General features: G+C 50.0%; 1 protein-coding gene across 9 annotated transcripts in view; it reads right to left on the bottom strand.

The window, feature by feature from the left end:
• Positions 1 to 13,884, bottom strand: part of cplane1 (ciliogenesis and planar polarity effector 1) — a 375,338-nt gene that overhangs the window by 9,053 nt on the left and 352,401 nt on the right. For all 9 annotated transcript variants that reach the window (XR_009512997.1, XM_059974072.1, XM_059974076.1 and 6 more), the window contains 5 exons: positions 12,563 to 12,593; positions 12,334 to 12,456; positions 9,898 to 10,051; positions 7,562 to 7,620; positions 6,181 to 6,351 (listed from right to left, as the gene is read on the bottom strand). Coding sequence is in view for 8 of the 9 variants with exons in the window: in XM_059974072.1 (XP_059830055.1) it covers positions 6,181 to 6,351; positions 7,562 to 7,620; positions 9,898 to 10,051; positions 12,334 to 12,456; positions 12,563 to 12,593 (538 nt within the window). In the remaining variant the exon portion in view is untranslated. The remainder of the gene's footprint in view (positions 1 to 6,180; positions 6,352 to 7,561; positions 7,621 to 9,897; positions 10,052 to 12,333; positions 12,457 to 12,562; positions 12,594 to 13,884) is intronic.

The following is a 13,884-nucleotide window of genomic DNA, read 5'->3' as shown; positions in this document are numbered from 1 at the left end:
AGTTTGCAGACGACACAAAGGTTGGTGGTGTTGTAGATAGCGTAGAGGATTGTTGAAGATTGCAGAGAGACATTGATAGGATGCAGAAGTGGGCTGAGAAGTGGCAGATGGAGTTCAACCCAGAGAAGTGTGAGGTGGTACACTTTGGAAGGACAAACTCCAAGGCAGAGTACAAAGTAAATGGCAGGATACTTGGTAGTGTGGAGGAGCAGAGGGATCTGGAGGTACATGTCCACAGATCCCTGAAAGTTGCCTCATAGGTAGATAGGGTAGTTAAGAAAGCTTATGGGGTTTTAGCTTTCATAAGTCAAGGGTTAGAGCTTAAGTGTCGCAAGGTAATGATGCAGCTCTATAAAACTCTAGTTAGGCCACACTTGGAGTACTGTGTCCAGTTCTGGTCGCCTCACTATAGGAAGGGTGTGGAAGCACTGGAAAGGGTGCAGAGGACATTTACCAGGATGCTGCCTGGTTTAGAAAGTATGGATTATGATCAGAGATTAAGGGAGCTAGGGCTTTACTCTTTGGAGAGAAGGAGGATGAGATGAGACATGACAGAGGTATACAAGATATTAAGAGGAATACACAGAGTGGATAGCCAGCGCCTCTTCCCCAGGGCACCACTGCTCAGTACGAGAGGACATGGCTTTAACGTAAGGGGAGGGAAGTTCAAGGGGGATATAAGAGGAAGGTTTTTCACTCAGAGAATGGTTGGTGCGTGGAATGCACTGCCTGAATCAGTGGTGGAGGTTTCATAAACTAGTGAAGTTCATGAGACTACAAGACAGGTATATGGTGGAATTTCAGGTGGGAGGGGTTATATGGGAGGCAGTGTTTGAGGGTCAGCACAACATTGTGGGCCGAAGGGCCTGTAACATGCTGTACTATACTATGTTCTATGAATACACAATGTACACGCAGACATGCATACACAGTGTACATGCAGACATTCATACACAGTGTACATACAAAATGTACCTGAAAAAACCACTTCCTTTGGCAGCTTGTTCCATCCGTTTCTCTACAGTAGGTGTCAATGTTGCCTTCTCGACTGCTTTAAATCTTTTTCCTCTCACAATAAACCTATGTCCATCAGATTAGGTGTGCCCCACCCGGGGGAAATCACTGTCACAGCCCACTGGGTTTGATGCGGCCACCCTGGGGAATTCACTGTCACTGCCCACTGGGTTTGGTCTCCCCACCCTGGGGAATTCACTGTCACTGCCCACTGGGTTTGGTGTCCCCACCATGGGGAAATCACTGTCACTGCCCACTGGGTTTGGTCTCCCCACACTGGGGTATTCACTGTCACTGCCCACTGGGTTTGGTCTCCCCCACCCTAGGGAAATCACTGTCACTGCCCACTGGGTTTGGTCTCCCTACCCTGGGGAATTCACTGTCACTGCCCACTGGTTTTGGTCTCCCCACCCTGGGGTATTCACTGTCACTGCCCACTGGGTTTGTTCTCCCCACTCTGGGGTATTCACTGTCACTGCCCACTGGGTTTGGTCTCCCCACCCTGGGGAAATCACTGTCACTGCCTACTGGGTTTGGTCTCCCTACCCTGGGGAAATCACTGTCACTGCCTACTGGATTTGTTCTCCCCACCCTGGGGAACTCACTGTCACTGCCCACTGGGTTTGCTGTCCCCACACTGGGGAGATCACTGTCACTGCCCACTGGGTTTGGTGTCCCCACCCTGGGGAGATCACTGTCACTGCCCAATGGGTTTGGTCTCCCCACCCTGGGGAAATCACTGTCACTGCCTACTGGGTTTGGTCTCCCCACCCTGGGGTATTCACTGTCACTGCCCACTGGGTTTGGTCTCCCCACCCTGGGGAAATCACTGTCACTGCCCACTGGGTTTCTTCTCCCCACCCTGGGGTATTCACTGTCACTGCCCACTGGGTTTGGTCTCCCCACACTGGGGTATTCACCGTCACTGCCCACTGGCTTTGGTCTCCCCCAAGCTGGAGAATTCACTGTCACTGCCCACTGGGTTTGGTCTCCCCACCCTGGGGTATTCACTGTCACTGCCCACTGGGTTTGGTCTCCCCACCCTGTGGAATTCACTGTCACTGCCCACTGGGTTTGGTCTCCCCACCCTGGGGAATTCACTGTCACTGCCCACTGGGTTTGGTCTCCCCACCCTGGGGTATTCACTGTCACTGCCCACTGGGTTTGGTCTCCCCACCCTGTGGAATTCACTGTCACTGCCCACTGGGTTTGGTCTCCCCACACTGGGGTATTCACTGTCACATCCCACTGGCTTTGGTTTCCCCCAAGCTGGAGAATTCACTGTCACTGCCCACTGGGTTTGGTCTCCCCACCCTGGGGTATTCACCGTCACTGCCCACTGGGTTTGGTCTCCCCACCCTGTGGAATTCAATGTCACTGCCCACTGGGTTTGGTCTCCACACCCTGGGGAAATCAATGTCACTGCCCACTGGGTTTGTTCTCCCCACCCTGGGGTATTCACTGTCACTGCCCACTGGGTTCGGTCTCCCCACCCTGGGGAGATCACTTTCACTGCCCACTGGGTTCGGTCTCCCCACCCTGTGGAATTCAATGTCACTGCCCACTGGGTTTGGTCTCCCCACCCTGGGGTATTCACCGTCACTGCCCACTGGGTTTGGTCTCCCCACCCTGGGGAATTCACTGTCACTGCCCACTGGGTTTGGTCTCCCCACCATGGGGAAATCACTGCCACTGCCCACTGGGTTTGTTCTCCCCACCCTGGGGTATTCACTGTCACTGCCCACTGGGTTTGGTCTCCCCACCCTAGGGAAATCACTGTCACTGCCCACTGGGTTTGGTCTCCCTACCCTGGGGAATTCACTGTCACTGCCCACTGGGTTTGGTCTCCCCACCCTGGGGAAATCACTGTCACTGCCCACTGGGTTTGGTCGCCCCCACCCTGGGGAGATCACTGTCACTACCCACTGGGTTTGGTCTCCCCACCCTGGGGAATTCACTGTCACTGCCCACTGGGTTTGGTCTCCCCACCCTGGGGAAATCACCGTCACTGCCCACTGGGTTTGGTCTCCACACCCTGGGGAAATCACTGTCACTGCCCACTGGGTTTGGTCTCCCCACTCTGGGGTATTCACTGTCACTGCCCACTGGGTTTGGTGTCCCCACCCTGGGGAAATCACTGCCACTGCCCACTGAGTTTGGTCTCCCCACCGTGGGGAATTCATTGTCACTGCCCACTGGGTTTGCTGTCCCCACACTGGGGAGATCACTGTCACTGCCCACTGGGTTTGTTCTCCCCACTCTGGGGTATTCACTGTCACTGCCCACTGGGTTTGGTGTCCCCACCCTGGGGTATTCACTGTCACTGCCCACTGGGTTCGGTCTCCCCACCCTGGGGAGATCACTTTCACTGCCCACTGGGTTCGGTCTCCCCACCCTGTGGAATTCAATGTCACTGCCCACTGGGTTTGGTCTCCCCACCCTGGGGTATTCACCGTCACTGCCCACTGGGTTTGGTCTCCCCACCCTGGGGAATTCACTGTCACTGCCCACTGGGTTTGGTCTCCCCACCATGGGGAAATCACTGCCACTGCCCACTGGGTTTGTTCTCCCCACCCTGGGGTATTCACTGTCACTGCCCACTGGGTTTGGTCTCCCCACCCTGGGGAATTCAATGTCACTGCCCACTGGGTTTAGACTCCCCACCCTGGGGAGATCACTGTCACTACCCACTGGGTTTGGTCTCCCTACCCTGGGGAAATCACTGTCACTGCCCACTGGGTTTGCTGTCCCCACCCTGGGGAAATCACTGTCACTGCCCACTGGGTTTGGTCGCCCCCACCCTGGGGAGATCACTGTCACTGCCCACTGGGTTTAGTCTCCCCACCCTGGGGTATTCACTGTTACTGCCCACTGGGTTTGGTCTCCCCACCCTGGGGAATTCACTGTCACTGCCCACTGGGTTTGGTCTCCCCACCCTGGGGAAATCACCGTCACTGCCCACTGGGTTTGGTCTCCACACCCTGGGGAAATCACTGTCACTGCCCACTGGGTTTGGTCTCCCCACTCTGGGGTATTCACTGTCACTGCCCACTGGGTTTAGACTCCCCACCCTGGGGAGATCACTGTCACTACCCACTGGGTTTGGTCTCCCTACCCTGGGGAAATCACTGTCACTGCCCACTGGGTTTGCTGTCCCCACCCTGGGGAAATCACTGTCACTGCCCACTGGGTTTGGTCGCCCCCACCCTGGGGAGATCACTGTCACTGCCCACTGGGTTTAGTCTCCCCACCCTGGGGTATTCACTGTTACTGCCCACTGGGTTTGGTCTCCCCACCCTGGGGAAATCACTGTCACTGCCCACTGGGTTTGGTCGCCCCCACCCTGGGGAGATCACTGTCACTACCCACTGGGTTTGGTCTCCCCACCCTGGGGAATTCACTGTCACTGCCCACTGGGTTTGGTCTCCCCACCCTGGGGAAATCACCGTCACTGCCCACTGGGTTTGGTCTCCACACTCTGGGGAAATCACTGTCACTGCCCACTGGGTTTGGTCGCCCCCACCCTGGGGAGATCACTGTCACTGCCCACTGGGTTTAGTCTCCCCACCCTGGGGTATTCACTGTTACTGCCCACTGGGTTTGGTCTCCCCACCCTGGTGAAATCACTGTCACTGCCCACTGGGTTTGGTCGCCCCCACCCTGGGGAGATCACTGTCACTACCCACTGGGTTTGGTCTCCCCACCCTGGGGAATTCACTGTCACTGCCCACTGGGTTTGGTCTCCCCACCCTGGGGAAATCACCGTCACTGCCCACTGGGTTTGGTCTCCACACCCTGGGGAAATCACTGTCACTGCCCACTGGGTTTGGTCTCCCCACTCTGGGGTATTCACTGTCACTGCCCACTGGGTTTGGTGTCCCCACCCTGGGGAGATCACTGTCACTGCCCACTGGGTTTGGTCTCCCCACCCTGGGGAAATCACTGCCACTGCCCACTGAGTTTGGTCTCCCCACTCTGGGGAATTCAATGTCACTGCCCACTGGGTTTAGTCTCCCCCAAGCTGGGGAATTCACTGTCACTGCCCACTGGGTTTGGTCTCCCCACCTTGGGGTATTCACTGTCACTGCCCACTGGGTTTGGTCTCCCCACCCTAGGGAAATAACTGTCACTGCCCAGTTGATTTGGTGTGCCCCACCCTGGGGAAATCACTGTCACTGCCCACTGGGTTTGGTCTCCCCACTGTGGGGAAATCACTGTCACTGCCCACTGGGTTTGGTCTCCCCCACCCTGCGGAAATCACTGTCTGCCCACTGGGTTTGGTGTCCCCACCCTGGTGAAATCACTGTCACTGCCCACTGGGTTTGGTCTCCCCCACCCTGGAGTATTCACTGTCACTGTCTACTGGCTTTGGTCTCCCCACCCTGGGGAAATGACTGTCACTCATTATTTAAACATTTCTATATTTCACCCTTAATTTCCCTGCGTTACAGCGACCTATTTTGGCCGACTACTTCACGTAACTCAAGCTGTCCTGTCCTGGTTTGTTCTCGAATATCTTCTCTGCACTCTGCTACTGACTCAAATATTGCATGTTTTGATGTACATGTGACAAATAAAGCTAATCTTTATCTTCAATCTCATTTTCGGAAGTGACATGTAAACATACATATAGTAAGAGACAGCACCCTCAGAGTACGGATATACAGAGCTGCCTGTAGTGAGGAGAGGTTCCAAGTTCAAGTTTAATTGTCCCTCAGCCAAGTGGAACAGTGTTACTCGGGGGCCAATATGCACAACGCAGACCAACAGTATAAAAACACACAGTCATAAACAAATCATAACAATAATATAGGCTAAGTCCTGAATGCCCTGGCCTCAAGATTCGTGGAGCATGGGATGTTGTCCTTGACCCATGTTTCTGCAGGTACGAGCCCTCATGTCACATTCATGCAGCCACGAGGCAAGCCTTTCTTAGAGAGAGAGTCGGTGATTGGAATGCACTGTCAGTGGAGGTGGTGGAAGCAGATACGTCAGCGGCACACGAACAGAGATGGCGTGGAGGGGTATGCACTGTGTGGAGACTGATGGGAGTAGTGTAGATAAGTATCATGATTGTCAAAGACAGAGAGACACACACAGAGGACAGACAGACACCCACACCCATGCTTCACTGACCTCACTCCCCCACATGTGACCATCACTTACCCCTGTGCTGAGCTGCCCGGTCGGCCCTGGCTCCGCTCAGCAGTCCTGTCGGGCCCTTCAGCTCGAGCCCTGGGCTGAGCACCGAAAAGTTGAGCAGAGTCAGACAACATCTCGTTCATCAGGGACAGGGCTGCGCGAGTTCGCTGCTCACGGTTCTCTACCAGAGTAACCCTAGGGAGAGGGAAAACCCCTGAATAATGGTTGCTTATCCCTGTGACAAGGAAATTAGAAACACCCAGGCACTGAGATGCTACTCCAATGCACGGTGGATTGATCACACTCTATTGTGATATGCTCCAGTTACTGGAAAACAATTCCAAAGGACAAGATGAAGTCAGAAATGCACAGCTTGACCAGGGAAAAAACCAGCACAGTTTAATTCGTGGGAGATTATTGTTGAATTTGATAAAGCCAAGAGTCAGAACAGACCCCACTTGGAGTACTGTGCTCAGTTCTGGTCGCCTCACTACAGGAAGGATGTGGAAGCCATAGAAAGGGAGCAGAGGAGATTTACAAGGATGTTGCCTGGATTGGGGAGCTTGCCTTATGAGAATAGGTTGAGTGAACTCGGCCTTTTCTCCTTGGAGCGACGGAGGATGAGAGGTGACCTGATAGAGGTGTACAAGATAATGAGAGGCGTTGATCGTGTCAGAGGCTGTTTCCAAGGGCTGAAATGGTTGTCACAAGAGGACACAGATTTAAGGTGCTGGGGAGTAGGTACAGAGGAGATGCCAGGGGTAAGTTTTTTTACGCAGAGAGTGGTGAGTTCGTGGAATGGGCTGCCGGCAGCAGAGGTGGAGGTGGATACAATAGAGTCCTTTAAGAGACTTTTGGATAGGTACATGGAGCTTAGAAAAATAGAGGGCTATGGGTAAGCCTAGTAATTTCTAAGGTAGGGACATGTTCGGCACAATTTTGTGGGCCAAAGGGCCTGTATTGTGTTGTAGGTTTTCTATGTTCTAGAACAGAAGACTGTCCCTTGAGAACAGAGATGAGGAGGAATTTCTTTAGCCAGAGGGAGGTGAATCTGTGAAACTCATTGCCACAGGTGGCTGTGGAGGCCAGATCATCGGGTATATTTAAACCAGAGGTTGATAACTTCTTGATTAGTCAGGGCATCAAAGGTTACAGGGAGAAGGCAGGCGAATGAAGTTGAAGAAGACAGTAAATCAGCCACGATGGAATAGTTGAGTAGACTCAATGGTCAAATGGTATCTTTCTGTTGCTGTGCCTTTTGTTCTTGTGGAACTATCTAGAACAGCAAGCAAAATACCAAAGTTCAGCAAGTGATGGACCAAATGCTGGTATAGGATTGGAGCAGCTGGGTACTTGGTTCCTGTGTTTCCACTCAGAGTGGACACAATGGATTAGTAACACCTACCTTTTCCTCATTGCTGTTTTCTTCTGATTTTCTTTGATTTCTCTGCTGCTGAAAGTTTTCTATAATGGGAAAACAGAAAACATTGGCACAGTGCAATCCAGTCCATGTCAACGCAGTGGTATCCAGTCCACGTTAACGCAGTGGTATCCAGTCCACGTTAACGCAGTGGTATCCAGTCCACGTTAACGCAGTGGTATCCAGTCCACGTTAACGCAGTGGTATCCAGTCCACGTTAACACAGTGGTATCCAGTCCATGTTAGTGCAGTGATATCCATAAGACCACACGATATAGAAGTAGGCCATTCAGCCCATCGAGTCTGCTCCACCATTCTATCATGGGCTGATCCAATTTTTCCAGTCATCTCCACTCCCCTGCTTTCATCCCATACCCTTTGATACCTTGGCAAATCAAGAACCTATCTATCTCGTCTTAAATATACCCAATGACTTGGCCTCCACAGCTGCTTGTGGCAACAAATTCCACAGATTTACCACCCTCTGACTAAAGTAATTTCTCCGCATCTCAGTTCTAAATATAACTTTGCCATATCTAATCTGTTCAGGCCTTTTAACATTAGGAATGTTTCTATGAGATCCCCCCCTCATTCTGAACTCCAAGGAATACAGCCCAAGAGCTGCCAGACATTCCTTTCATTCGGCAACCCTTTCATTCCTGGGATCATTCTTGTGAATCTTCTCTGAACCCTCTCCAATGTCAGTATATCCTTTCTAAAATAAGGAGCCCGAACTGCACGCAATACTCAGTGTGGTCTCACGAGTGCCTTATAGAGCCTCAACATCACATCCCTGCTCTTATATTCTATACCTCTAGAAATGAATGCCAACATTGTATTCGCCTTCTTCACCACTGACTCAACCTGGAGGTTAACCTTTAGGTTATCCTGCACAAGGACTCCCAAGTCCCTTTGCATCTCTGCATTTTGAACTCTCCCCATCTAAATAATAGTCTGGCTGTTTATTTCTTCCACCAAAGTACACGACCAAACATTTTCCAACATTGTATTTCATTTGCCACTTCTTTGCCCATTCCCCTAAACTATCCAAGTCTCTCTGTTTCCTCAGTGCTACCTGCTCCTCCACCTGTATCATCGGCAAATTTAGCCACAAATCTATTAATAACACAGTCCAAATCATTCACATATATTGTAAAAAGCAACGGTCCTAACACCAGCCCCAGTGGAACTCCACTGGTAACCAACAGCCAGCCAGAATAGGATCACTTTCTTCCCACTCTCTGTTTTCTGCCGACCAGCCAATGCTCCACCCATGCTAGTAACTTCCCTGTAATTCCATGGGCTCATATCTGCTAAGCAGCCTCATGGATGGTACACACAAAGTGCACTGCAGATGCTGTGGTCAAATCAAGACGTCGGGACCCAAAACAATGACTGCTCCTTTCAACGGATGCTACCCGACCTGCTGAGTTCATCCAGCTTTTTTGTACATCTTCATGTGTGGTATGTTGTCAAAGGCCTTCTGAAAATCCAAGTACACCACGTCTACTGCATCTCCTTTGTCTACGCTGCTTGTGATTTCCTCAAAGAACTACAGAAGGTTTGTCAGGCAGGATTTTCCTTTCAGGAAACCATGCTGGCTTTGGCCTATCTTGTTATGTGCCTCCAAGTACTCTGTAATCTCATCCCAAAAAAATTGATTCCAACAACTTCTGAACTCCTATACCAGGCTAACAGGTCTATAGTTTCCTTTCTGCTGCTTCCCACCCTTCTTAAATAGCGGAGTAACATTTTCAATTTTCCAGTCATCCAGTGAAATGCCAGAATCTATCGATTCTTGAAAGATCATTGTTAATGCCTCCGCAATCTCTCCAGCTACTTCCTTCAGAACCCGAGGGTGCATTCCATCAGGTCTGGGAGATTTATCCACCCTCAGACCATTAAGCTTCCTGAGCACCTTCTCAGTCATAGCTTTCATTGCACAAACTTCACTTCCCTGACACTCTTGAATGTCCGGTATACCGCAGATGTCTTCATGCAAAATACACATTCAGTTCCTCTGCCATCTCTGCGTCTCTCATTACAATACCTTCAGTGTCATTTTCTATTGGTCCTATATCTACCCTCAACTCTCTTTTACCCTTTATATACTTCAAAAAGCTTTTAGTATCTTCTTTGATATTAGTCACCAGCTTCCTTTCATAATTAATCTTTTCCTTCCTAATGACCTTCTTAGTTTCCTTCAGCAAGTTTTTAAAAGACTCCCAATCCTCTGTCTTCCCATTAGCTTTGGCTTCCTTGCATGCCCTCTCTTTTGCTTTTACTTTGGCTCTGAGAAGGACAGAACATTAGTCCCTCACCCTCTTATCCTTTATAACGTACGGTCTTCGTTCCCTTTCCTTCAATTCATTCCGATTCCCCAGATAAGCTTCAAGTCTCTGCCGCCTCTTGCGTATCATCCACTCCTGGATCTCCTTCCGTTCCTGTTCACTTCTCTTTGGAACCTTGGAGCATCTGTAGGGACACATCCAAACCAACAGCAATCAGCACACCGTGATGCTCAGAAACGGCTGAAGTTACAGAGTGAAATTCCCTCTATACTATCCCATCACACACTACCGGGGTCAAAAACAGTGTGAAACTCACTCTACACCGTCCCATCACACACTCCCGGGGTCAGACACAGAGTGAAACTCACTCTACACCATCCCATCACACACTCCCGGGGTCAGACATAGAGTGAATCTCACTCTACACCGTCCCATCATACACTCCCGGGGTCAGACACAGAGTGAATCTCACTCTACACCGTCCCATCACACACTCCCGGGGTCAGACATAGAGTGAATCTCACTCTACACCGTCCCATCATACACTCCCGGGGTCAGACACAGAGTGAAACTCCCTCTACACCGTCCCATCACACACTCCCTAGGTCAGAAACAGAATGAAACTCCCTCTACACTGTCCCATCACATTAAAATACTGTTCCGGCACTGCAGTTCGACATTCAACACCATAATTCCCTTCAGACGACGGGAAGCTCAGAGACCTCAGCCTTCACCCTCCCTTGTGCTGCTGAACCCTAAACAGGAGGGAAGGATGGGCTCCTCACTTGTCCTTCAATACAGCTGCCCACCACCCCCTGCCCGGGTTGTGTCCTGAGTCCTCTCCTCTACTCCCTTTACACTCATGACTGTGCTGCCACACACAGCTCCAGTATGATCAAATTTGCCAATGACACGCCATTGATCGGCCTTGTTTCTAGCGGTGACGAAATAGTCTACAGAGGAGAAGTTAACACCCTGACACTGCCAAGATATCAACGTCTCCCTCAATGTCCAAAAAACAGAAGAGCTGATTGTGCATTACAGGAGGAATGGAGACAGGCTCACCCCGTTTAACATCAGTGGGTCTGCGGGTGAGGGGGCGAGTAGTTTCAAGTTCCTCAGTATACACATCACTGAAAATCTCACATGGACTGTACACACTGGCTCTGTGGCAAAAAAAGCACAGCGGTGTCTTTTCCACCTCAGACGACTGAAGAAATTCGGCATGGGCTCCCAAATCCTCAAGACCTTTTACAGGGGCACCATTGGGAGCATCCTAACTGGCTGTATCACCACCTGGTATGGGAATCTTGATCACTGGGCACTGCAGAGAATGGTACAGACAGCCAAGTGGGTGTGAACTTCCGTCCACTGAGGATACTTCCAGCAGCAGGTGTGTAAAGAAGGCTGGAAGATCATCGGGGGTCCAGTCACTCCAACCACAAACTGTTTCAGCTGCATCTGGCTGGCAAACAGTCCACAGCATTAAAGCCGGGACCAACAGGCTCTGATCGGGACAGCTTCTTTCTACAAATTCACATGTCTGTACATTGTGACGGAATCATAATGCAAAGATTTTTACTCCCTCACATTGTGGGACAGATGTAAGATTTAAATAAATTCAATTCAGACAGACACATGCACACAAGTACATACAGACGCACACATACATAAATACATAGAGACAGACCCATAGAAAACCTACAGCACAATACAGACCCTTCAGTCCACAAAGCTATGCCCAACATGTACTTACCTTAGAACTACCTAGGCTTACCCATACTCTCTATTTGCTAAGCTCCATGCACCCATCCAGGAATTGTTTCTGCCTCCATCACCATCACCGGCAGCCCATTCCACACACTCACCACTCTCTGCGTAAAAAACTTACCCCTGACATCTCCTCTGTACCTACTTCCAAGCACCTTAAAATTAATCCCTCTCGTGCTAGCCGTTTCAGCCCTGGGAAAAGCCTCTGACTATCCACATGTTCAATGCCTCTCATCATCTTATACACCTCTATCAGGTCACCTGTCACCTCTGTCACTCTAAGGAGAAAAGGCCAAGTTCACTCAACCTATTTTCATAAGGCATGTTCCACAATCCAGACAATATCCTTGTAAATCTCCTCTGCACCCTTTCTATGGTTTCTACATCCTTTCTGTAGTGAGGTGACCAGAACTGAGCACAGTACTCCAAGTGGAGTCTGACCAGGGTCCAATATAGCTGCAACATTACCTCTCGGCTCTTAAACTCAATCCAACGATTGATAAAGGCCAATGCACCAAACGCTTTCTTAACCACAGAGTCAACCTGAGTAGTAACTTTGAGTGTACTATGGACTCAGACCCTAAGATCCCTCTGATCCTCCACACTACCAAGAGTCTTACCATTAATACTATATTCTGCCATCATACTTGACCTACCAAAATGAACTCCACCTGCCACAGATGCACAGATACACACCTGGAAAGGTACTGGGCCTGCCCCTGGCTCAGTCCCATGGCCTCTGCGGAGAGTTTGCCCTCATTGAGCAGATCGCCAATGATATCGCTGACCCCACTTAGATCGAGCCGCTCGTCCGGGACTCTACGGAGAGATGCAGAGGAAAAACCAGTGAGGAATGTGGGAGATAAACACCAACGTCACCCCCCTCCCCAGCATGTGTTTATCTCCCTGCCCTGAACATACGTACCTCTCTGTTTCTCCGATTGGTCCACTGTGATCTATAAAGGAAACAGAGGTTATGAATGACCTTTCACTGAATTGTCCATCCAGGGGGAATTGTATCTAGGGCTTAAACAGGAATACGTCCCCCCCCCACCACATTATTGCACCCGACACGTGAATCCGAGCTAGAGACACCACAGACCTGAACATTCACAAGATCTGTGGGAAACTCAGCAGCTCAGGCAGCATCTGGGCTGAGAGGAACACTGATCGTTCTCACAGGCAGAAAAGGTGGGGAGGGCTGAGGTAGCAGATGATTTAGAACAGTACAGCACAGGAACAGACCAATTAACCCATAATGTTGTGCAAACCAATTTGACTATTCCTATTCCTAATCATATTATGCCTCTCCAAATGTTCATAAATCATGCCTCTCAGGATCCTTTCCATCAACTTACCAACCACTGAAGTAAGACTCACTGGTCTATAATTTCCCAGACTATCACTACTCCCTTTCTTGAATAAGGGAACAACATCCGCAACCCTCCAATCCTCCGGAACCTCTCCCATCCCCATTGCTGATGCAAAGATCACTGCTAGAGGCTCAGCGATCTCCCCCCTCGCCTCCCACAGTAGCCTGGGGTACATTTCATCTGGTCCTGAAGACTTAGCCAACTTGCTTTCCAAAAGCTCCAGTACATCCTCATTCTTAATGTCTGCATGCTCAAGGTTTTCAATCCGCTGTAAATCATCCCGACAATCGCCAAGATCCTTTTCCGTAGTGAATACTGAAGCAAAGTATTCATTAAGTGCCTCTTCTACCTGCTCCAGTTCCATACACACTTTTCCACTGTCACACTTGATTGGTCCTATTCTCTCACCTCCTATCCTCTTGCTTTTCACATACTTGTAAAATGCCTTGGGGTTTTCCTTAATCCTGCTCACCAAGGCCTTCTCATGGCCCCTTTCTGGCTTTAATTTCATTCTTAAGCTCCTTCCTCCTAGCCTTATAATTTTTAGATCTCTATCATTAACTGGTTTTTTGAACCTTAAGTAAGCATTTCTTTGCTTCTTGACTAGATTTTCTACAGCCTTTGTACATCATGGTTCCTGTACCCTACCATCCTTTCCGTCTGTACTTATGCAGAACACCATGCAAATATCCCCTGAACATTTGCTACATTTCTGCCGTACGTTTCCCTGAGTACATCTGTTCAAATTTATACTTCCAAGTTCCTTTTGTTACCTAAAATTGTAGAATTTGATATTGAGCTCTGCAGCTGCAGTATTTCCAGATACACAGAGTACTGGAAGAACTCAGCAGGACATGCAGCATCTATGGAGCAG

This window comes from Hypanus sabinus, chromosome 7 (genome assembly GCF_030144855.1).
Source record: "Hypanus sabinus isolate sHypSab1 chromosome 7, sHypSab1.hap1, whole genome shotgun sequence".
Classification (NCBI taxonomy): Eukaryota; Metazoa; Chordata; class Chondrichthyes; order Myliobatiformes; family Dasyatidae; genus Hypanus; species Hypanus sabinus.
This window is presented reverse-complemented; position numbering and strand designations above follow the sequence as displayed.